General features: G+C 41.5%; 1 protein-coding gene across 2 annotated transcripts; it reads left to right on the top strand.

The window, feature by feature from the left end:
* The first annotated feature begins 6197 nt into the window (after positions 1-6197).
* CCNG2 (cyclin G2) lies at positions 6198-15287 on the top strand. Of its 2 annotated transcripts, none has more exons than XM_021702332.1 (8): positions 6198-6484; positions 7461-7598; positions 8233-8370; positions 9428-9678; positions 9868-9946; positions 10045-10143; positions 12481-12686; positions 13870-15287. In XM_021702332.1, exons 2-8 carry the CDS (start codon positions 7461-7463, stop codon positions 13988-13990), a joined length of 1032 nt encoding a protein of 343 aa, XP_021558007.1. In that variant the 5' UTR covers positions 6198-6484; the 3' UTR covers positions 13991-15287. The 2 variants fall into 2 exon arrangements, with proteins under 2 accessions (XP_021558007.1, XP_021558008.1); XM_021702333.1 differs by lacking the exon at positions 6198-6484 and adding an exon at positions 7251-7375.
* Positions 15288-24662: the final 9375 nt, after the last annotated feature.

The following is a 24662-nucleotide window of genomic DNA, read 5'->3' as shown; positions in this document are numbered from 1 at the left end:
GAATGTAGTGGTCTCAAGAAGCTGGAAAAGGCAAGGAAATGTATCTTCCATAGAGCTTCCAGAAGGAATATAGCCCTGCCGACACCTTGATTTGAGTCTAACAAGACTCATTTCAAATTTTTGGCCCCCAGAACTATAAGATAGTAAATTTGTGTTGTTTTGAGCCACTAAATTTGTGGTAATTTGTTATAGCAGCAATATGAAACGACTATAGACATGATGTGATTGCCAAGGATAGTTCATGAAAGGAGATGCAGTGTTCACCTGGTTTTCTTCAAGCTTTGTCACCATGCCATGAGGAAATAGAAAGACCACACAGAGAGACTACATATGTAGGCATTCTGGCCACCAGCCTCAGGTAAAGTCACAACCCACAGTCAGCACAAACTCCAGACATGTGAGTTGAGCATGCCACAGGATGACTCCAGCCCCAAGCACCATCTCAATGTAACTTCATGAAAGTCCTTGAGAAAGGATTGCCTCACTGAGCTCAGCCAACCCTAGAACTGTGAGTGATGATAATAAAATGATTGTCGTTTTAAGCCACTAAGTTTTGAGGTGAATCATCTCACAGTGATAAATAACAAGAACAGTTAATATATGTCAACTTTTAAAAATTTACAATTTTTCTTGATTTGCTTCATGTTAAATAAATATTCACTTTCATATCTGATTTCATATTTGTTAATTCTACTCTTTTTGCTAGAGAGAACTCTTCCCAATTGTAAAGCTTCAACCTCTCCTTAACAATTTGGTTCTGTTCTTGCATGTAGCCAGAATTTCTTATTCAGAATGTGGTTAAATAGCATACTAATATATGCAATTAGGCAGACCCGAGGATCTTGGATATAAAGCTATCTTTCTTTTTAGAAATTAAAAAAAAAAACAAACCTTCATTTTTAAGACACTTTAAAGTATTAACAAAAGCAAAATTTAAGCTTATATTACTTCTTCATATCATTTTAAATGTCAGTTGCCTTTTCATTTGAGATCAAAATAAGAGATAATTACTTTTGCAGAAAATGAAAACTTCCTTTAGGATTAAGATGATATATTCAACAGATGTTTCCTAAATGATTCTTTGCTGACAGTATCAACTTCCCATAGCACTGTGATGGCAAGAAAAAAATAGGAAATATCTGACTTAGGTTATGCTTCTCAGAACAAATCATAAAAGAATAATGTGTTATGTACATAATAACATAATGCAGCCTGGGTCACTGAAAGTATATTTGCATGGAGACAGACCCACCATTTTGAGATAATCAGCTCTGATTTCAAGCATTGCCATATTATCAGCAGCATACTCCTTTAGCAGTCTCTTGATGCCATGTCAAAGCTACTCCATTTGTTTCAGTTAACTTTTAGCATAACAGAAAGAGTTCTGGATACTAAAATAATGATTTGGGACGCTGAGGTCAAATGCACATTTAGTTCGAGGGTTTCAGAGATAGTTTGTATAAGGCTAACTCACTTGCAGGCTAGTGGAACTGGGAGGGCCTAACCTGGCTGGCTGGAAAAACTGCTCATTCAGAAGGTCTCTATGGTGTGGGTAAGTCCCACAATTACAAGACTGAGCACATCACTATCTGCGAATTAACTGTGTTATGAATATCACTAACCCTTGCATAGATAAACACTCCCTTGGAAAGATGCAACATGCTTCCATCATTGACAACAACAATAACAAGATATCTATATAGTAAATAGATTATAAATGTTGAATTTGCTAATTTCAGATTTGGAGTTTGTCCATGAGAAAGTCACAAAGCAGAATATATGACATGTTTGCTCATTTATTCTGCTGATTGCTTGAAGAAAGGGATTAATTGTCTGCATATAAATTGTCTCATTCTTTCAAGCTCAGATTAAAAAAATGAGCACTTGGTTGAAAAAGCTGAATCACTTCAAGACGGCACCCCAGGTTAGTTTATGCTTGCCCTGGTCCTTTCCCTCCAGCAAGCATTCCTGTCCCCTTTGCTAGATTCTCCTAGCAAGGTTAACCTAAACAGGAAGTTTGGGGCTGCAAAACACCTCAATGACAGAAAATAGCCAAGGCATGGAGCCAGAAATAGTGAATGGATGGGAAAGGGAATGGGGCATTATGTCAGCTTTACCAGCCCTGATCCTGAGGTTCTTTCCTTTCAGGGCTGCTTTCTACCGAATTCCTTTGATAAAGTTAGGGATGGTCCTTTCTTTTCCCTCAAGAAGTCACAGCATTGTGCAAGTCCTAACACGGAAGGTGTATACAGTAAAAGTACTTTTACAAATGTTTTTACCTAGGGATCCTGAGTGGCTCAGTGGATTAAGTGCCTGCCTTTGGCTCAGGTCATGATCTCAGGGTCCTGGGGTCGAGCCCCCATGTCGAGCCCCCATGTCGAGCCCCATGTCTGGCTCTGTGCTCGGCAGGGAGTCTACTTCTCCCTCTGCACCGCCCCCCCACTCATGCTTGCTCACATGCTCTCTCTCTCTTTCTCTCAAATAAATAAATAAAATCTTTAAAAAAAACCCCAAATGTTTTTATTTAATCTTTACATATGAAGAAGAAACAATTACCCCCTGGTGATTATTCCCCCCTATTTGTTTTTCGGATTAGAAAATTGAGGTTCAGAACAATTCACATTATTCAGGGTATTTAAGGTGCTATTTCTATTAAGTAAGAAAGCTGGGACTCAAAGTCAGGTGTTCTGATTCCTTGGTTAGATCTTTTGCCTTACACCTCAGATGTACCAAGGGCATGTTGTGGGACTCTGTTTTATTTACCTATTTTTGTATCCCTGAGGCCTAGTACCATGCCTGGCATTGAGTATATATTCATTAAATGTTAAATAAAAAGTTGGGATTTATTGTTTAAAACTTTCACTTGTGAGAAGAAAGATGCTATCCAAACAGTTGTAAGGCAATTTTGATGCCTTACGAAGTTCAGGGAAGTCCAAGTACACAGCATGAAGGGAAGCAGTTGCAGAGCTGCTTGCAGATACTCTATTTTCTTTCCAAGGTAGAAGCTTAAGTGTTGAGTGGTTTGAAGGACACTCCTCAGAAGTCAAGGATTCACTGAATGAAGGCATTGTTTCTGTGGCTGTGCGACTGCTTATTTCCTGCTCTGTGCCCACCTTCTAGTTTCACAGTCTCAGATGTCACTGAGGACAACAAGTTCCGTGTCTGTCCTTCCTGAGGTTACTGGGGACAGGGTTTCACCCAATCCCGCTGTGCTGTAGGAGACCAAGTATCTTCTAATGAAATAAATCCCCTCAAAGTCCTTCCTGGGGACTGCCAGAGGTCTGATTCCCTATTTTGTATGTGTGCCTGATGCACGAAAGTCACCCACAAGAAAGCTGAGGAAGGACTGAAAGGTAGCTGACAGGTGCCTAGGGGAGAATGTCCTTTAAATAAATAAGACCCACAGCTCCCACAGCTGTAGCAAAGTAAACCAAAGTGATAAAGACAGAAAAATAGAGCCTGGAGAAAGTCTGTCATTAAAAAAAAAGAAAGAAAGAAAGAAAGAAAAGAAAGATGAAAAAATAAAGGCTGTAATAACCACAAATCAAAAAATCAGCAGAACAAAAGGAGAAAACTTGCATCATTTTCTCCCCCAGAATATCATCATTGTTGAAAGGAGGTATTTTGAAAATAATGATGATGTTCAAGTAGTTATACTTGACCAATATTTTTTAATGATTGCTATTTCCTTTACCTTAAAAAGGTAAATGGACTGAAGTGGATAAAGGGCTCCATATTGGACAATTTGATCAGTCTTTTCTCCTGTACTAAATAGGGCCTGCCAAGAAGCCAGGAAACTGAACACCACTTAGCAAGCTTTCTTGTTGCATTCTTAGAGAACTGCTAATCATTCAAAAGGCTGTCTGATAAAAGATACAAAAAAATATCAATTATGAAATATCATATAGAATACATTTCATATAACTTTCTAACAGTGATCTAAGTCAAGGACAATTTCTTATTTCTTACTCTCTTCCTTTTTGTCTTATGCCATCTCTATTTAAAAAATCTTCTACCACATAATTTTGCACTTCCTCTTTCACATCACTTATTTTTTATCTTATGTTCCTTTTCTACCTTTGCCCTCCTACTTGAAAAAAGTCCCAACCTCCTTCATGTTTTGGCCACAAACTCTCCTTTCTCTCATGGTACATGTTTTCTGTCCAGCTGCTTTCTGTCTCTCTCTGGAGCCTCTTTATATACTGCAATGAGCTGTTATCTGTGGAATTCTAATCTTAGCTTTATTTTCCATGTTATTTGCATACCCTCATTTATGTTTTCCAGCAAAAAAGTTTATGTCAAATAAAAACAATAGTTTTAATAATGTTTAAAAGATCACACAAGGGGCACCTGGGTGGCTCAGTCATTAAGCTTCTGCCTTCAGCTCAGGTCATGATCCCAGGGTCCTGGGATCGAGCCCCGCATAGGGCTCCCTGCTCCGCGGGAAGCCTGCTTCTCCCTCTCCCACTCCCCCTGCTTGTGTTCCCTCTCTCGCTGTGTCAAATAAATAAATAAAATCTTTTAAAAAAAAATAAAAATAAAAGATCACAAAAGTAGTGCACAAAATCAGGCAACCTGTAAACATTTGAAAGTAATCTGTTAATGTAATTTTATTTCTTTTCCAAAATCCTGAACAAGGCCACATCTCCCTGAAATAGGATTTTTCTCTTCCAGTTCCCCTTTCCCCAAGTTGCTCTGAGCTCCAGACTCCCGTGTCTAGTCCCAGCAAATATGTAAAGGGATCTATTTCTAAAATTCTTCAGCTGCTCTGGAAAGGAGATAAAATTGCTTCTAAAGCTGTGCTGTGTGCCTTCTCATATTTTACAAGTAACAAAACAATTCACAGAGAAATCTGTTCCTTGGATTTGATTATTTAGATTAGAACTCAAGAATATGCTATTTACTGCTTTGTGTATTTGGCTGACAGTGGCCGGGGACTGAGGAGGGAGAAAGTAAAGAAAGTAACCATATATATTAGAAGGGAGTCTCTTACATCCCCTAAAGATGTTCTGTGTGAAGGTTTCTCTAGCCTAAGGCACCCTTGTTCTGCTTTTTGCTCGCCTCAGAAGAGGTGTCGCCTCTTAATAATAACGTTAATTATAATGGACAATAAATGATAATTTATGGGTGACTGAGGACCAAGAAGCCTCTGGGAGTTTTCATTAAAACAACAGCACAATTACAACCTCTGGAGGCAAGATATTATAATTATTAAATGTTTATGTGCCCTCATCAGTATGCACAGGTTAAGTTTTTCCTTTTAAGTCCCCCCTTGTACATTTATTTTTATTACAGAAAAATTTCAAGGCACATCATATTAAAAAGACTAGTTACAACAAACACTCTTGTACCAATCACCCACCTTCACCAACTCTTAACTTTTTGCCAATCTCGTTTCACCTATCATCTCTCCATTGGTATGAAAAACTTTAAAGCATATACGAGAGATGAGAGCATTTTACTCGTAAAAATTCCAGTAAACACCCCAACAATTTTATAATAACTTGACTGTTACAGCACAATGGACCCGCAGAACAAAATAAAGGGTTCCTAGCTATTACAGCTCTCTGGAGGTACGGGTGGCATACAGCAGGGACCGATGGAGGTGGGGGTGGGAAGGACTAGATCCCAGGATCAGGTCTATAAATGCCTTCGGCGCTATCAGGCATGCGCAATCCAGACCCCAGAGTTGCTAAGGCCCCAAGGAAGATAGAAGCTCTGGATAAGACGAAAGCCAATCAGAGGGCTCGAAGGCTAATCAGTCAGCCAATCCAGATTCGAGAGTGCATCAGATGCTCAGCATTCTGATCCCTCTACCAGTATCCAATCGGAGAGCTGGCTGCTTTGGGCGGACTTTTCAAAACAGCGAAAACAAAACAAATGGGGACCTTTAAAAGGTGCAATGCGACCAGAAACTATCTCCTTCCGCCTCTCAAACCTATCACTCCTTTTCCTTCCCCCCTCAGGATCAATCGCAGAAAGCCGACTCCCAGATTTCACCCTCTGCCCTGAGATCGAGAGGGAGGAGTGGCTCGGCAAAGCAAAGGCGAGGGGAGGAGGGCACAAATCCGGCTGGGGACAGTAGTATAGGGGCGGGACTCTTTTTCAAAGTCTTTTGCGGAAGCCGCGGATCCCTCCGCGGGGAGTCACGTGCCCCGCCCCCTTGGGGGCGTCGAAAACTCAAAACAAAAACAAGGGGTTTGCTTCGGCCTCCGTTGTGGAGGCAGCGGTGGCGGCAGAGGGGCAGAGTTTGAGGGGCCGGCGCTGCGCCCCAGCTGGAGGGTGGGCGCCCAGGGAGCGGGATGAAGCTCGGGCTGTGAGGCCGAGGAGGCGGCGGCAGGGGGGGAAGGGTCCGATGCCTGTCCGGGGGCACCGCTGAGGCGGCGGGTCCCTGACCTCCGGAGACAGGTTCGGACGTCCCCGCCGCGCCCAGTCCTCACTGGGCCGTGACGCCGCGGGCTGGTGGAGGCGCGTCTCCGGCACGGTGAGTGGGCTCGCGGGGGATCGCGGGGTTTCTTTGTTCGTGGTTGGGACTTGGAGGGAGGGGGTGGTGTCGGAGTACCCATTCCTCAGCTCCGTGAGCGACTCCGGTCCTACCCTCAGCCAGGGGAGTGGGCACTGGACGTGGAAAAATGTTGGAGGTAGGAGTAGAGAGTCGAGGAGGCTGAAGACAATTCTTTGGTTGCACCCCCCCCCCCCCATTTTGTCACGGGGGCTCGCTGGGGTGGTGCTTCCTGGATTGACAGCCCCGGAGCTCAGCACAGTTTGAGGAACCTGGGCATCAGTGGATGGACGGGTGTTGTCCGGGCACGGGGTGGGCCGAACGTCTGTCCTCCCGACTGATGGGCCACGCCACCCTGCTGCTCTCTCAGATCACGGTCTTGCCACTCGGGTGGATCCGGAGTAGGCTCTGCCGTAGCGGATGGGAAAGGCTTGGGGGCTGGACTCCAGCGAAAGGGGCTTCTGGAGCTGGGCTCCCGGGGAGAGGCGGGGCTCGGGAGTCTCCTCCCTCCGGTTCTTTGTTCAGTCGCGAGACTTTCTCTCCCCTCCCCCCTATTGTGCAAGGCGCCCACCCCAAGACCCACTGCCGTAGCTGCCCCGGGAGCTTTCTGCGGGTAGAAGCCCCTCCGCACAGGGCTTCAGGTGGGGCGGCCGTCCGGACACCGCCGCCCCGGGACAGTTTCCTGTTTGTGAAACGGCCAGGAGGCCGGGGCCGGCCGGTCTGACCCAGCGCTGGCCGGCGGACCAGACCGCGGCCCCTCCTCCTGCCACACCTCCCTGGAGGTGGGGGAGGATTGCGTTGGGCTTCTGGAGGACGTGACTGATCCCCTCACCCGCTGCCCGCCGGGGTGTGCTGGGGCGCCTCTCGCTGGAGGTATTGGCACTAGCTCTTTCTGCCCACTCCCCCCTGTTACCTTCCCCCCAGGATACCCTCTAACTGCGTGGTGTCTTTGCTGCAGATGAAGGATTTGGGGGCAGAGTATTTGGCGGGTCGTGAAGGGGTCCAGCTCTTCGGATTGTTGAACCTCTATCTAGAACAGGAACAGAGATTCCAACCTCGAGAAAAAGGGCTAAGCTTGATCGAGGCTACCCCGGAGGTAAGCTCCCAGAAAAGATACCTTCTTGCTCAAGCAGCTGATAGGGCTTGGAGAAGGATGACTCCCCCCGCCCAGTTGAATCAAGATTAAAGGCTGCAAAGTTTCTTAAGACCAAAATTTGTCTTCTAGAATAGTAAGATAAATTTTACAGGGTTATGCAAGAATGAGAGTGATACTAACTCTAGAGAAGTGTTTCTTCAAATGTGGCACCCCCAACCTGCAGCTTCTGGGTGGGACACTCCCTGGGAACGGAGTAATTCATTTGTGGAAATACCCTCTGCCCATAAATACTTTATAGTAGACTTTTAGGTTTTTTTTTTTTTTTTAAATAAAGAAAACTATCTCCATTATAGGGGAATTACATTTGCTCTAACCCTCTGGAAGTGTGACAACAGTTCACTTTATATTGGATTGCTGAAGCTCTTTTATGCTGTATATTTTTTAAAAGCCATGATATATGTATGTATATATACATGTGTCTTGTATCTGAAAAAGTATATCATTAGTTAAATACTCTTTCCTCCCATATTCTTGAAGGTTAAGAAAAAAAATTACCTTATTTGAATCTAATTGTGTGTATTTATTCATCTAGTTCTAAGAAAGTCATAACTTTGGCTGTTGGTTTTTATTGCAGGATGATAACACTTTGTGTCCAAGATTGAGAAATGCCAAAGTAGAAGATTTAAGGAGTTTAACCAACTTTTTTGGATCTTGCACTGAAACTTTTGTTCTGGCTGTCAATATTTTAGATAGATTCTTGGCTCTTATGAAGGTATTTAATCGTTTTTGCATATGCATCTTTCTATTTCTAAACCTAGTGCCCAGCACAGTGCCTACCATACATGGGTTCGTTAAATGTTTGACAAGTGAATGTAATTATGTCACTACATATAAACATTTTAATTGGAATTGTGATCTTCAGTGCCAGAGTGAGAGACTACAGAATTAACTGTGTTGTATTTTAAGTTAGGTTTTGCTGTTACCGTTTATATACCTTCTCTTTGAAGATGTGACAAAACGGAGGCCACTGTTTTTAGGTATTCCCTATATATATATGTACAGTCCTCAAAATAAGGTGTTCATATTTTTATCTCCCATCACGTTTCTCTTGGAGCTTAGTTGTTTTTAATACGAAACATGACAAGTGGAAGTATAGCAGTATATTAAAGGTGACCTAACCGCCTTCCCTGTGAGAAGTCTTTTCAAAGCAGGGAGCCGTACTCTTATTAACCAGCAACTGTTAGAAAAATGTGGTGATTCTTCTGCCAATAGGATTGCTGTCAGCTGCTGGGTCAGTTTTTAGGGCACTGAAAAGAAAAGGGCAGCCATCTGTCCTTGGCAGCTTTTACATACGCTCCACTCTGCACAACTGATGCAATATTTCTCTTGGGCAAATTTGCATTGAAATGTGGGATGATACTTAAATAGAGAAGAAGATAAAAAGATAAGTCGCATATATTATGTTTATATCCAAAGAAGTATATATTGTTTCCGTGTTGAAAGGCTTAATTTATTTTGGGGGAGACTGTACTGTTATGAATTTCGTGTTTGAAATACAAAGTATGATTCAGTGTTAGAAACCTACCTTTTGAATTTGTATTTAAATTACTTAATTTAAATGCTTAAAATGCTTTTTTTAAATGGGAAGCTAACTCAGTTTAAAATGTGAAAATGGTTAAGTATAATCGTGAATAAGGGTAAGTACTCGAAGCAGCTAGGTTGTGTTCTGGTCTTAAGAGTTAGGGACATCATTATAATCTTTTAAGTGCCTGCTTTGCTAAATCTGAGTGACAGTTGTTAGAAGAAGCCTTTGTTCTTTTGTTTTTCAGGTGAAACCTAAACATTTGTCTTGCATTGGAGTCTGTTGTTTTTTGCTGGCTGCTAGGATAGTTGAAGAAGAATGCAATATTCCATCCACCCATGATGTAATCCGGATTAGTCAATGTAAATGTACTGCTTCTGACATAAAACGGATGGAAAAAATAATTTCAGAAAAATTGCACTATGAATTGGAAGCAACTACTGCCTTAAACTTTTTGCACTTATACCATACTATTGTACTTTGTCATACATCAGAAAGGTCAGTGGGATTACAAATAAAAATTTTGTACTTTAGCATCGCTGTAGCTAACCGTTACAATGCCAGTGAAATTTATATTTTTACTCCTCTAAATTTTCAACTTGAGTTTTCAGCAGCAAGTTCTTAAAATCATTTAAATCTTTGGAAGTTTAATAAATAAATATTTTGTCTTATATTTTAATTGTATAGGAAAGAAATACTGAGTCTAGATAAACTAGAAGCTCAGCTGAAAGCTTGCAACTGCCGACTTATTTTTTCAAAGGCAAAAGTAAGTTGATTGCTTGCTTACATATGTCTCACTGTTTCTATTTTGAATTTTTTAAAAAATACTTACTTTTCTTTTTCTTTTTCTTTTTTTTTTTTTAGCCATCTGTGTTAGCTTTGTGCCTTCTCAATTTGGAAGTAGAAACTTTGAAATCCATTGAATTACTGGAAATTCTTCTGCTTGTTAAAAAACATTCCAAGGTAAATTATCTTCAGTTCTTATTCTTTAAAGCAGATTTCTCTCCTAATGTTTCATTTTTTTTTCTGCTGTAGTGATTTAAACATTAAGTAATACTTTATGGGGCTTTTAACTTTTATACTTTTTTCTTGTATCTCAAGTGTTGAAGTTCTCAAAATGCAGCTTTGACGCAGACAGTATTAAGCTAGAAGGGGAACCTGATCACTTAGCTTAGCTTCTTTCTGTGTTCAGATGTTTTGTCCCTTCTCTGGTATTCTCACCAGTTGGTAACACAGTGGTCCACATTGCTACGTGCACATTGTTCTAAAATACATACTAGGAAGTAGATTTAGTAAATATACTAATGGCAGTCCATTACATCTATAGGGCTGAATCATCATCCCATTAGTAGCATTACCAAAATAACTTCAGCCATGTTTTTCTTTTTAAACCTCTTAGTCTGGCCGGCCCAATAAGTTTTGCAGTAAGGGGTGTTAGTACTAATAGGGAGTGCTTTAGGGTTTCGTTAGCACAGAAGTAGGGCAGACTGTGAAAGGCACTATGACTGGTTGGACCAAAAGAATCTTAGACAATGAAAGTTTGGGTAGCAAAGGCTTGTGGTCAGGAACCTGGTGGACTAGAAGGGTTTGGGAATCATTTAATGTAGGCTTAGTGTTAGAATGTCTAGGTGATAGTCACAAGCAGGAGTAAGGATATCCAACTCAAATAGTTTTGGAAGCCAAGCATGGAAATGAGACAAGGAGTCACAAATGGCCAAGATTTGAACCTAATGATGGGGAGAATATTGATACCATCAAGGGAAGTTTGAGAGAAATTAATTTGTGATCGGAGAAGTATGACTTTAGGTTCTTGTAGGTCTTTCAGGTGGGTAGGTATTTAGCAGATATTTGGCAGCCTGGAATAAAAACTCAGAAGATAAGTTGTAGTTGGAGATTGAGATTTGAAATTTCTCATGAAGAAATAATAGTAGAAACCATAAAAAACTTATGGGAGTTCTTTGCTTAGGGGTCAGTTGAAACTCTGGGTTTTCATTGTTGGTGGTTTCCCCCTTAGGAGGCAAGGGAAGGAGGGTCCATGAGACAAGTGCACTGTCAGGTTGGAAAAAGGTTTTCAAGAAGTATTGCAAGTCAGGAGTACTGAATTTTGATGAAAGACCCAGTGTAAAAAGAATTGAAGGAGGTTATTAGATACCTAGAAGGAGGCGTCCGTAGAATGAGAAGTGAGACTGCCAGATTACAAGGGGGTCAAGATGTAGCTGGATTAGGTGGTAATGGAGACAAAGATGTTACAAAATTATCTTCTGTTCGTGATAAAAGTATTGTGAAGTATTTTGTTTTTGGCAGATAACTTGTAGCTTTTATTTATTTATTTATTTCAAAGATTTTTATTTATTTGACAGAGAGACACAGCAAGAGAGGGAACACAAGCAGGGGGAGTGGGAGAGGGAGAAGCAGGCCTCCCGCCGAGCAGGGAGCCGGATGCGGGGCTCGACCCCGGGACCCTGACCTGAGCCGAAGGCAGACGCTTAACGACTGAGTCACCCAGGCGCCCCTCTAGCTTTCATTTAAATCATGAATTTGTTAGTTTTAATTTAAACCTTTTATAATATCTGGAAATACCTCTTTTTTAAAGATTTTATTTGACACAGAGAGAGCACAGTCGGGGGAGTGGCAGGCAGAGGGAGAGGGAGAAGCAGGGAGCCCACTGAGCAGGGAGCCCCATACAGGGTTCCATCCCAGGACCCTGGGATCATGACCTGAGTGGAAAGCAGACGCTTAACCAACTGAGCCACCCAGGTGCCCCATCTTGGAAATATCTTGAGTGAAAATTTATTCATTGAAATAATTTGGGGCACTCCTCAGTGGTGGAGGAACTGTGCTCTTTGGGAGAAATTCCTTTTCTGTCATATTGCTAACTTCTCCATTAGCATACATCTGGTGTCTTAATGTAAATGCATACTTTTAGCAATCCACACAATGCTATGTTAAAGAAACCTAAATTATGTTAAGTTCCTTTCATTGAGACTATTAAAGAATATACTTAATAGGTTGGTTAACAAACCTAATGTTTTTAGGTCAGTGTATTTTCTTAAAATAGGCAAAGATTTTTATTAGGTTCTATGTAAATTATTTATACCTACAGTGCTCCTCCTTTAAACCAGTGGTTACCAGACTTTGACTGCTCATTAGAATCATTGTGGAGCTCTAAAGAAATCTTGATGCCCAGGTCACATCCCGTATCAAATAATATCTGATGGTGGGAGCCATGCTTCAGTATATTTTAGGCATTATAGGGTGATTCTAAGGTATTTAACCTCTTCATTAAAATATTTTTTCTAGGTTAATGACACCGAGTTCATTTATTGGAGGGAGTTAGTTTCTAAATGCCTAGCCGAATATTCTTCTCCTGAATGTTGCAAACCAGATCTTAAGAAATTGGTTTGGATTGTTTCAAGGCGCACAGCCCAGAACCTCCACAACAGCTACTACAGTGTTCCTGAGCTGCCAACGATACCAGAGGGGGGTTGTTTTGATGAAAGTGAAAGGTAAGCACGTTCCTTGACTAATTAGACTTACCCATACTAAGTAACACTGGTTTTATACTCAAAAATGGAACCTGGGAATATTACAGGGTATTAGAGAAAGCCCCTACTCCAATAGCATCATTTCTTCAGGTGGGAAAATTAGCTAGAGGTAGTTTTACTAAAGTAGGTGATGATTTAGAAGTATACGCCCCACATCCCCCCCCTTTTTTTTCTTTATTAAAAAAAAAAATGAAACAAAACATGATGCTCTATATTACATCCCCAGGATTTGTAACTGGAAGTTTGTACCTGTTGACCACTTTCACCTATTCTCATCCCCTGCCTCTGGCAACCACCAATCTGTTCTCTGAATCTATGAATTCTGGTTTTTGTTTTTCTCGTTTTTAGATTCCACACGTAAGTTGAGATTGTACAGTGTTTGTCTTTCCCCTGTCTGACTTACTTCATTCCTTCCCTTTTTGAAAACTGGTTGTTTCACATCTTCCTTGCTCATTGAAGTAGAGTTTAGTTTAAAAACAAACAAAACCTGAAGTGGCATCCTGGTTCAGGGTTAGTATGAATTCCTAATCCAGTGCCTCAGGAAGAGGCTGTGGGTTAAATGACTGGAAAATAAAGGGAACCACCACCACCACTAACGCGGCCGACTTCTCTAGATATTTTTACCATTTTGTCAAATGCCATTGTCTTGGTCAGGTTAATTTTTGTTCATAAAAGGAATAATTTTATCAGATTTGGTTATTTTATGCCCTAGAGATAACGAGAAGTTTCATTTTTATAGCTTACTCGTTTCTTGGTTTGAGAGTATCGGGGATACAATTATTAATGCAAGAAAGACATCAAAACCATGTGATGGGAGATACGTTGTCCTTTGTCTCCACTTACTGGATTTAAAATGCTTAGACTTGTACAATTAGTTCCTGATATTTATTAATTGGTACAAGAATAATAGTTTGGCAGATAGTCATTTGTCTAAACCTCTCAAAATCTATTTTCTAAGGAGATTACAATAGATTACAATTCATTTTAGGAAATCCTTGTAAGTTAAATTTTGTCTCTGTAAATCTTAAATTTTGAATATAAAAATCCTGAGACTGGAGATACTTGTTTAGTAATTTTATTTGGCTTTTAAAACCTTAAAGTATTTTCTAAATAATGGAATCTTTGTCTCTTTTCCTCCCTTTAGTGAGGACTCTTGTGAAGATATGAGTTGTGAAGAGAGTCTCAGCAGCTCTCCTTCCAGTGATCAAGAGTGCACTTTCTTTTTCAACTTCAAAGTGGCACAGACACTGTGCTTTCCATCTTAGAAATCTAATTGTTCTGTGTCAGAATTTAAAGTGTGTGTACAGGTTTCAAAGCAATAAATGGGGGAGTAGGTAGTTTCTGGTCCATCCCCCACCTAGGCAGAAATTGCATAGACTGGAATACCTACCTTCTATTTATTATTCAGATCAGATCTGGCCTATTTTCATATTTAATCCTAAGCCATCAAATGGGTTAGTGCCTCTTAAACGATTAACAATGTTTTACACATTGGCACTTTATTTTTCTCATTGATCTTTAGCTACTTGGGGGAGGAGGGAAGGTGCTGATACCTTCAATTTGTTACTTTTCAAGAAGATTTTTAAAGATGAATAGTGTAGCTTAAACTTTTTATAAAGCCTTCACCTGTCTTTATTTAAACAGATTGGGAGTGTACAAGTGCTTCCTTAGCAGGGACCGTGGATAACCCTTTAATGGCTTATCATAGATCTCCCCTACTTCCCAGTCTCAGAACAGAGAATATACTCTTCATTGTCATACACCTTTTTGTTTTGTTGTTTTTTAAATGATTACTTACTCTCTGATGCAGACTCTGTAAACTTAGAAATTATAATAGTGACATTTCTGTGAATTTTAGTATGTAATGTGTTAATTGAAGTTTCTGCTAAAGCAGAAATACTCGACAGGCTATGGTTGTTAGATAGTTGCATTTTTAATGCCTAAGTATTGTCAGGCTATAGTATTATTTTAATGTTATTAAAACAATCCATAATCTGTTAGTTATGCATGCACCTGTATGAAAGCAGTGCAGGAAGTTGAAGAGAACTAGGTAACTGTGGAATTGATAAATGTTGATCTAGTAGCATATTTTATTTCTTATATTCAAAAAGTCTGCATGATTATGTTTATTTCCTTTGTAATTCACATTTCAAAAATAATATTAGTATATGGGTGCCAAGACTGAACATGAAGTTAAAAAAAAAAAAAGTGTGTGTAGTGTTCTAGTTTTGAGCATATCTGTGTGGTGGTCCAGCCATAAGAATAGGGATTTACAAACTCTGTACACATGAGATTTTGTACAGAGAATTTTTTTTAACTTTATAAATTGTATATGAAAATGTAAATCTTAAAAAATGTACATAAAAATGCTGTATTTTTTTACCTTGTGTGTGTGGTAGTCTGGTCATTGCATGTAAATATAATTTATTGTGTATTCTGTATTATAAATCATACATTGATGACTTACTTTTTGAATGGTAAGTCACCATCCATTGGATGTTTTCTGAAGTGGATCTTTTTGAAGTAATAATAGATTGCAACTCAAAATAAAGATATTAATGAATTACACTCCTTGTTTGTAATTGTTTCTTAATTTTGTGGTTCAAAAGAAAAAGCGCTTGCTGTATTTTCGCAGGAAGGCCTTGAAGTGAGGCTGGAGTGCCTCCAAGATAAGCTGTCTATCTGGTTACCAGAAGTCCTTTAGGTAGAATTTCTTCATCACAGTTTGGCCCTCAGTCTTGGAGATACTGAAAGCGAATCTGTCACTTGAGAATTGACCTCTCTCTGGGGTGGACTCATGTAAAACAAAAGAGTGATGTATTGACCTGAATGCCTATTTATACTGAAAGGCAACAGGTAGCAAGTACACCAGCATACTCAGGTTGGAAGATCAATACAATTTCTCTGCAGACAGGCCACATTCTAATGAGAAGGTTGCTTGGCGAATACAGCCAGGGAGTGTACTATGACTGACCCTGCCCGCCTCTGGCTCTTGGGACCTCTTTTTCCAAGACTTAGGCTTGTTTTGCAAGTCACGGTGGGTTTTTGGGCGAGGGGTCATATGATTCCCGTTTGGTTTGATTGTGTAGACCTTTGTTTTCTCTAGTTGGTTGGAAAATCATATGCTGAATGTGGTTTTCATGTAATACTAATACCTCTTCTCCCTTAGTGATATGGCCATCTTTTCCTAACCCTCCCAGTGGAGGCTCTTGGCTTGAGGATGACCCTCCCCTTATCAAGTCATTTGTGTAAATAGTATATTCTGCTTGCAGATTTTGATTTGTTGAGATGTGAAAGTTACTTGTGGCTTTCCAAATCTTGAAACCCTCTTCAGTTCCTGCAGGATTTGATTGCTTTTCTTCCTAGATGCTCTTACTGTGTGAAACTGCACACATAGTTTCATAACTGTTCCCCTTTAGGGTTCTCAGTATTTTTGGTCTAGGACTCTTTACTGAGCTCCCAGCTTGTTTTTTCACAACTGGCTACCCCACTTGGAAGTTTCTGATTCCTCCCAAACCTGCTCTTCCTGTATGTTTATCTTGGTGAATAGATATTGTCTACTCAAATTGGAAACTTAACATGGTCTCATCTCCTCCCACCTGTTTACTGGACGTTTCCATTTATCATTTATATGATTTCATTTGTACTGTCTGGCTCTATTCTGTCCCCTCTTTTCTGCCGCTGGCTTGGTTCAGTCCTGTTCTCTTTCTCAGCAGGGTCACTACAGTACCTTAGTCATTTCCTAGGATGTAACAGGCGCACTGTTGCTTCTGTTCTTCTGCATGCTGTGGTATCACTGCCTGGTCCCTGGGTCTCCAGCCATTTGACCCTCAGGAAGGGAGATTGGACAAATACCATGTTTTAATCACCTGCCATACTCAGGTCAACTATACATGCATTAGTTGCAGAACACGTCTCATGACAATTTTAACCGTTTTCTTTGTCAAGGATTTGACTTTTCCCTTCAATTCCTTTTATTTCAACACTAGGTTCTACCATGATGTTCCTCCCCCTTGCCTCCTACCTTCCCCTGTGCACAAATTGCCAGCTTATTTAGGCAACCCATTTTTATCAGATTCTTACATGAACAAAGACCATGTACTTTGCATTTGCTATTTTTGGACTGAGTTTTTCTAATTATTTGTACCAGAAATGGGTCAACAACCTACTGTTCTTGTGTTTAGCAAGTCAGGTTGTGTGATAGTTTCCCAATAGCTAATGGGTCTTCCCATCCCTGTGCATATACACTGCTCTTCCCATCAAGAGGTGGAGTCTGTTCACCTTGAATTTCAGCTGGCCTTGTGCCTGGTTTTGCTTACTAAAGTGCAGTGGAAGAAGGTCAGTGATGTCCAACCCTACGCTTTAAGAAGACTGGCAGCTTCCCTTTTATCCTTGGAGGCCAGCCGCCATGCTGCAAAGAAGCTCAGGTTGGGTTACTGAAAGATGAGAGGCCAGGTAGAGAGAGGCTCTTGAGGAAGAGAGATCATCTTGGATGTTCTAGTGCCAGCTAAGTTCCCAGCTGACTGCAGCTTGCAATGAGGTATCCTCAGCTACAACACACGGAGCTGAGGAACTGCCTTGCACATCCCACTCAAGCCACAGACTCATGAAAATAATAATTGTTTAAAGCCACTAGGTTTTGGGGTGGTTTGCTATACAGCAATAGTTAATTGAGACAGGTTACTTGTTATTTATAGCCCAACGGTGGTTATCTCTGAGTGATGAGATTATAGGTGATTGTTTTTTCTAATAATGCCTATCTGTAGTTTCCATTGTTTGTCCTTTAAAAAATGGATTTGAATTATTAATGTATCAACAGAATAAAGAATGAACTTTAAAAAACACACACTGATTATATCCTTTTTTTGATTAAAATCCTTAATGGCTTCACACTGGTCCTTAGCATGAGGTTCAAACTCCTTACCCATGGCTTCTAAGGCCCTGCTTGATTTGATCCCTGTTCAAGCCTCTCCCTCATGGCATCCACATACACCTTTCCAGCCTAATTGCATTTCAGCTCCTCCCATTCACCGTGCTTTCGCTCACCTCAGTAACTTCATGCACACTCTTTCATCCACCTGGAACACCTTTCCTGGCATCCTTATCTGGCAAACTCCTACTTTCCATCGTAGGAGTCATTTCATTTATCCCCCGCCGATATTTGAGTGCCCCTTATGTGCCAGGCAGTACAATAGGAGTTCGATATATAAAACCAAACACAACACACAACGTCCCTACCCTCATGCAACTTACATTATTATGGTGGTGAAACCAAACAGCTCACAGCAAAAAATATAAGTTTTAAAGGTTATGATGACATTTTCTTCTAAGAAGTCTTTTTGGAACTCCTTTGCTTTCCTCTCTTTCTCAGTACTACATGTTTCCATAAAACTATATTTTTCTTATCCTAGCAGTTAATACCTTGCTTGTCTGTCTCCCTTGTGTGCTTACCTTACCTGTCTGATCCAAGAAGGCCGGGGCTCTTTGTCTTTCTTATTCATTGTTGAATCCCCAGTGCCCAGCATAGTATCTGGTCCAAACTCCTTCTCCTCCAGCTGTTACTCAATATGTTACAGGCACCTTGCAAGAATTATTTAATTTTTACCACAATCTATTAGGCAAGTACCGCTATTGGTCCCATTTTACAAGGAAAGAAACTAAGGATTAGAGAAGTACCTGGACATAGATCTGATAAGGAGCAGGGCTGAAATTCAAACCGAATCTGTCTGCCAAACCCTATGCTCTTTCTTTCTTTCTTTCTTTTTTAAGATTTTATTTATTTATTTGACAGAGACATAGAGAGAGAGCACAGATAGGCAGAGCAGCAGGCAGAGGGAGAGGGAGAAGCAGGCTGTCTGTGGACCAGGGAGCCCAACGCGGGGCTCGATCCCAGGACCCTGGGATCATGACCCGAGCCGAAGGCAGACCCCTATGCTCTTTCTTAAGCCACAATGCTAAAGTACTACCCAAATGTTGATAGTACTCATTTAACAGTTATTGAATGAATGAAATAAAAGTGCTTATAAAGAAAACCCTACTCTTTATACCAGCAAGATAAGCCACAGTATTCTTCTCTTCAATTTTTAAGTGCCCTCACCCATATAAAGAAAAAATGGCTAAGAGGTAGTTAAAATATCTTTAATTGCCCAAGAGCCATAGGTGGTAATATAAAAATTCAAGATAGTATAGTGGTAGAGAAGATGACGTCTCATCAAAAGCTGGGAATTTTAAGTTGCCCTGAAAACGTCTTTGTGCTCAGGCATGTGGGCCCTTCCCAATCCCTAGTTCTTTTTTACACTTAGGTTATAGTTTATAATTTATTATTACCTTGGGTTCCAAGGCCCATAGTCATTCGATGTTAAAGGGGGTGGAACCTTTATTAATTAAGGACTGTTTTGTTAAAGGCTTGCTTGCCCTTTGCCTGTCTTACTATTATCCAACATAACCCTCATTTCCTACTTACTCATTAATGTTCTGGGATTTTTTTCCAGTAATTATTTCATGTGTCTGTGGTTTAGTCCTTTGCCTAAACTCTAAGCTTCTCTTGAGAAGAGACCATGTGTTATGCTTCCTTTTTATCATTCATGGTGCCTAGTATAATGCTGGGTAAAATATGTGCCAACATTTTTCTACGTGTATCCCACCTGATACTGTCTTTGCCATTCCTGATTGCAGTGATTCAGAGTTCATAAAGATAAACTTCCATGCATGCAAGGATGGATTCACCCTCTCCAAAGTTAGGATTTTGCATCATTACTAAGGCATGCAGGGGGCCATAGCCCACTGCTAGAGTTGTGCACCTTACTCATGAGTAAGATGTAGTGATCAGAAACACACAGGCTCTCTAACCAGATGCCCAGGTTTGATCTTGGTTTGGTCACTCAGTATGTGACCTAAGTGGCTGTTATCTAAAGTGTTTGTGCCTCAGTTTCTCTCTCTGTGTAAAGGGTCAATAACATTACTTACTTGTGCTGGACACCGAAATGTGCTGCCTAGATGCCCCAGCTGTTGGGAGCGCTTTTGGCACAAAACCTTCAGCTAACAATGCCTTTGGGGCAACACGCCCAGACAGCAGCCCCACCCAAGGTCATGCCTTGCCCAGGAGGGCCCGCATCTATGACAGATTAAGGTGAGAGGAAGTGTAAAGGCTTGGTCACTTTGGTCCAACGCAGGACAACCTGAAGGATCGTTTTGGTCTCAGAGCTCCGCATGGGGTTGGCTGAGGCTGCCATTGGGCCTGCATTGTGGCTCACTTCCCTGCACCCAAACTTGCTTCCTTTCCCTCTCTGCCATGGATGTGGATTCCAAGGGTGCTTCCTAATGAACATCCTGTGCCCTAAACTTTGTTTCAGAGTCTGCTTCATGGACGTCACCACCAGCCAACACTGCCTTGTGGGGTTACTGCGTGTATTGAATGACATGATGATACATGATGAAGAATTTGAAACAGTGCCTGATACACACCCAGTAACTATTGGCTATAATAATTATCACCCCACTTTTGCCCTACCTTCTTACTTCCCTAAAATAAGACTCAATAATTTATTGAACTATTATTGAGCTACTACGATATGCTGACTTTTTTTCAAGGACTGAGGATGCAAAAAAGAAATTAAAAAGTTAAAAATAGAGCTCCCCTGTGACCCAGCAATTGCACTACTAGGTATTGACCCAAAGGATAGAAACATAGTGATCTGAAGGGGCATCTGCACCCCAGTGTTTATAGCAGCAACGTCCACAACAGCCAAACTATGGAAAGAGCCCAGATGTCCATCGACAGATGAATGGATAAAGAAGATGTTATATATATAGACACACACAATGGAATATTACCCAGCCATCAAAAAGAATGAAATCTTGCCATTTGCAATGATGTGGATGGAACTAGAGGGTATTATGCTAAGTGAAATAAGTCAGTCAGAGGAAGACAATTATATGATCTCACTCATATGTGGAATTTAAGAAACAAAACAGGATCATAGGGGAAGGGGGGGGGAGGAAGAAAAGATGAATCAGAGAGGGAAACAAACCATAAGAGACTCTTAGCTATAAGAAACAAACTGAGGGTTGCTGGAGGGGAGCTGAGTGGGGGGATGGGGTAAACTGGGTGATGGGCATTAAGGAGGGCACTTGATGGAATGAGCACTGGGTGTTATATGCAACTGATGAATCACTAAACTACTTCTGAAACTAAAACAAAACAAAACAAAACCCGGGTCTTACCACTGAGAAGCTCATACTCTGAAGGAAGAGGCAGATAGACCAATTACTATGCAATGTAAGAAGCACAATAATAGAAATATGTTCAAGGTACAGTGTAGTGTCCTAGCCTTGCCTCTGAATGGATTCTGTAATCTTCTAGATGGGACTAAAGACCATTTGGTGGGATTTCAATCATTCCAGGAAGGCTCTGATGGTGCAGCCTCTTTCCTGGGCCCCTCACATCCCTGTTTCCCTCTAGTGCATTCTGTCATTCCCACTTTTAGAAAATCTTTCCTTTAGCTAAAGATTTTGCATCTGATTAAATGCAGATATCTCTAACAGGGTTTACACCTTAATGGGATTCAGAAAGGATGGTTTGAGTACCTGTTCCCTGTGAGTCTAGTTTTGGACAAGAGCATGCGTTCGTTCGGGTACCTGAGGAAGCAGATGTTGAGATGAAGTCAGAAGTGCAGTGGGTTTGTTGGTGGGTGGTGCCTGTGAACAGGAATGTGGGAGGAGGGCGGGCTGGCAGGGAGAGCCCGGGGCCCTGATGCACACCCGACAAAGACTCGCCCAGCCTGGGACTTTGGAGCATAAGCTGCCCATTAGGACAGCCCCATGTTGGGTGGAAATGGCCAGAGTTAGCACTCCCTGTGCTCAGTCACCGACCGCAGTCTGTTCCAGAAGAGCATGGCTCCAGCGTGAATGCTCAGGCAGCTCCTGAAGGGGCTGCAGCTGGAGGCTGTCAGCAGCTGGCCTCCTCACAGCAGAATGGCAGGTTCTTTCTGGAGGGACACCCAAGTGGTGCATCTCCAAGGTGCGCCAGCACATACCTTCTGTGAATAACGTTTTTTAATCTGAACAGGGGAGATACTGAGAACTGCAAAAATTCTTGACAAGACCACTCCATCCAAACCGCTGCACTGAGAGACTTAAGCAAATTTTAACAGGCTTCTAGCAGCTTAAGGCTATGTCCCTGGGACTACCCAGCCCCCACGGCTGACAGAAGACTTTACGGTCTGTTCTAGCCAGCACCTGACGTCCCTTTCCTACAGCACTTACTAAAAAGGGCTGACAATTTCGAAGCCATTTTCTATCCTTTTGGTATGTGCAGTATCCCTATAACTTGGGAGTGTCTTTCTCAACTATCCAAAAGCCATTCCTCTGTGATGTAATCATTAGGTAGGGTAGGGTTTCTGTCTCCCAGGCTCTGTGGGAGGATAGCATCCTAGCTTCCGTAACTGCTGGATAGTGGACAGAGCTGGCCTACCCACATTGACACTCACCAACTCTGTGATTTTTCATTGAGCCTCTGCTCCTCTTTCTCCTCCTCTCTTTTCCTCCTCTCTTTTCACCACTTGAACTAATGTCTAGTTTTGCTTTTTTTTAAATTAATTTATTTTATTTACATTCAATTAGTCAACATATAGTGTATCATTAGTTGCAGAGGTAGAGTTCAGTGATTCATCAGCTGCATATAACACCCAGTGCTCATCACATCACATGCCCTCCTGAATGCCCATCACCCAGTTACGCCTTCCCCCACCCACCTCCCCTCCAGCAGCCCTCAGCTTGTTTCCTATTAGTTTTGCTTTATCTTTGACAATACTAAGATTTGCTTTTCCTACCTCACAATGCTGTGGGGACTGAACAAGTTAATGGAGAAAATAAAAGTATTTTGTAAACTGCGAAGCTCTTTACAAATACAAGTGGTTGTCAATGTGAAGGCATTGCATGTATTTTCCTGAGAGACAGTTTTTAAAAAAATACATCAAAATATTTTTTCTGTTAATATGTCTCCTTTCTAAAAATGTAAACAATATAGAGAAAGTGATAATACCTATAATGCTCCCCCTCACAGATACTGTCAACCAAATGATATTTATCATTTCATTCTTTTTATGCAAGCATAAACATATAAACTTTTAAAAAAATATGTAAGTGGGATTCTACTTTGTGTACTCTTCTATAACCCACTTGTCTCATGTAACAATGTGTTAGGGCATATGTCAGTGTTAACTGATATGGATCTCCTTCCTTATTTTTAATGGCTGTGGAGTGTTTCATTGTATGCTCATTGTGACTATTTAAGATCCTCTTCTAACAGATATTTTGTTTCCAATTGTTCAGTATTTTTAATAAAACAGCAATAAACATTCTCATCCATACATTTCTGTTTACCCATATAGTAATTTCTTTAGGATACATTAAACAATTTTTTTAAGTTTATCTTTTTAGTAATCTCCACACCCAATGTGGGGCTCAAACTCATAACCCCAAGGTCAAGAGTTGTGTGCTCTTCTGACTGAGCCGCCAGGCACCCCTCTTTAGGATACATTTCTAGAAGTGAAATTCCTGGGTGTATTCTAAGGGAATATACATTTATTTAAACTTTCTATATTGTTGACTTGTTCTCCTGAAAGGTTATATGGATTTACTCTCCCATCCATGAGCATGTCAATGAGTTTCCTTACTTCTGCACCAAGGGATTTTGATGGGGCTGGGGGAGGGGGATGTCAGAACGAGTGGATGGGATCCTTGGATTCCTAGAGCGCTCAGAGGGAGGGGTTACTGTAGAAGGGATGGGGGAGGGGAGGTAAGCACTGATCCCAAAAGCTGGTCTTAGAAAATAACCTGCTGCCTGCTTTCCACATGGTTCCATTTGGTGCCAGGTCCCGGCTTGCCTGCCATTGGGCAGCACCCATGCCAAGCCAGCAGAAGGCCAGCACGCCTTTTCCTAGGATGTGGCAGGCAAACAACTGTAGGGGCTCTCTGTGGGCCTGGGCAGGCAAACGCCTTCCTGCCCAGCATTGAAGAAAGCCCTGCCTGCAGCTACACCTGCCTGGCTCAAGCTCTTGTCCCATCTTGCACATTAAAGAGGAACAAGGTTGACGTGTCCCACAAAGGAAAGTTGATCAAAGGCTGGACAGGGTGCCAACTCTCAGAAGTGGTGCTGTGCCTGAACTTGGGGCCCTGCCCCCAGGAGCAGACATTTATCTTGGTTGCTCCAGGGAAGCCTTTCATGCTATTTTGGGGTGGGGTGCCTGGGCAGAAGAAGGAGGGGAGGAGAACAGGGAGTCACATTTTACCTGCTTCCACGCTTCTGGTGTACCAGCTGCCAGGGTTCCTCCCTTTCCCCCTCTTTTGTATTTTCTTTATTCATTTTTCTTAAGTTGGAAAGATTTGAGTGCATCACTTCCATGGAAAAAAACTTAAAATACAAATCTAAAGGTCATCCGTTATGTATCCATTCTAATGCCATGAATGTCTTCGAGATATATATTACCTGCCATCTGCCGTCTCAGGGGTTAGTATTTTTCACGTTAGGTTCAGAGCCCCTCTTCTTTTTTGCATCTTATGCTAAGCAGCTTTAGGGCACAATTGCACAGCTGCTTAACAGCTGCTGCCCAGACTTAGGGCAGGAATCCTGTTGGAGGTTCAGTGACATAGCTTCTGTATGCAGTTTCCAGGGCTCTGAGATTTCGGGAACAGCCAGGGCTGCTCAAGCAAGAAGTGAAATGGTCCTACAAGATATGCTTCTCCTTTGTCCGGGGAGGGAAGAGAACTCTGTTTGCTTACCTGTGGCCAGTCCCAGCATGTCTCAGGAATGCTTCCCCTTCCTTTTTCGATGCTACTAGAAGAATGTGAAAAAAGGTGGCACAGAGGGATGCAGACCTAATTATCCGTTGCCTCAAATCTTTAGTACCCACTACTCCTGGTTTGTTTAAATCAACG

Source organism: Neomonachus schauinslandi, chromosome 2 (assembly GCF_002201575.2).
Source record: "Neomonachus schauinslandi chromosome 2, ASM220157v2, whole genome shotgun sequence".
NCBI classification, from domain to species: Eukaryota; Metazoa; Chordata; class Mammalia; order Carnivora; family Phocidae; genus Neomonachus; species Neomonachus schauinslandi.
This window is presented reverse-complemented; position numbering and strand designations above follow the sequence as displayed.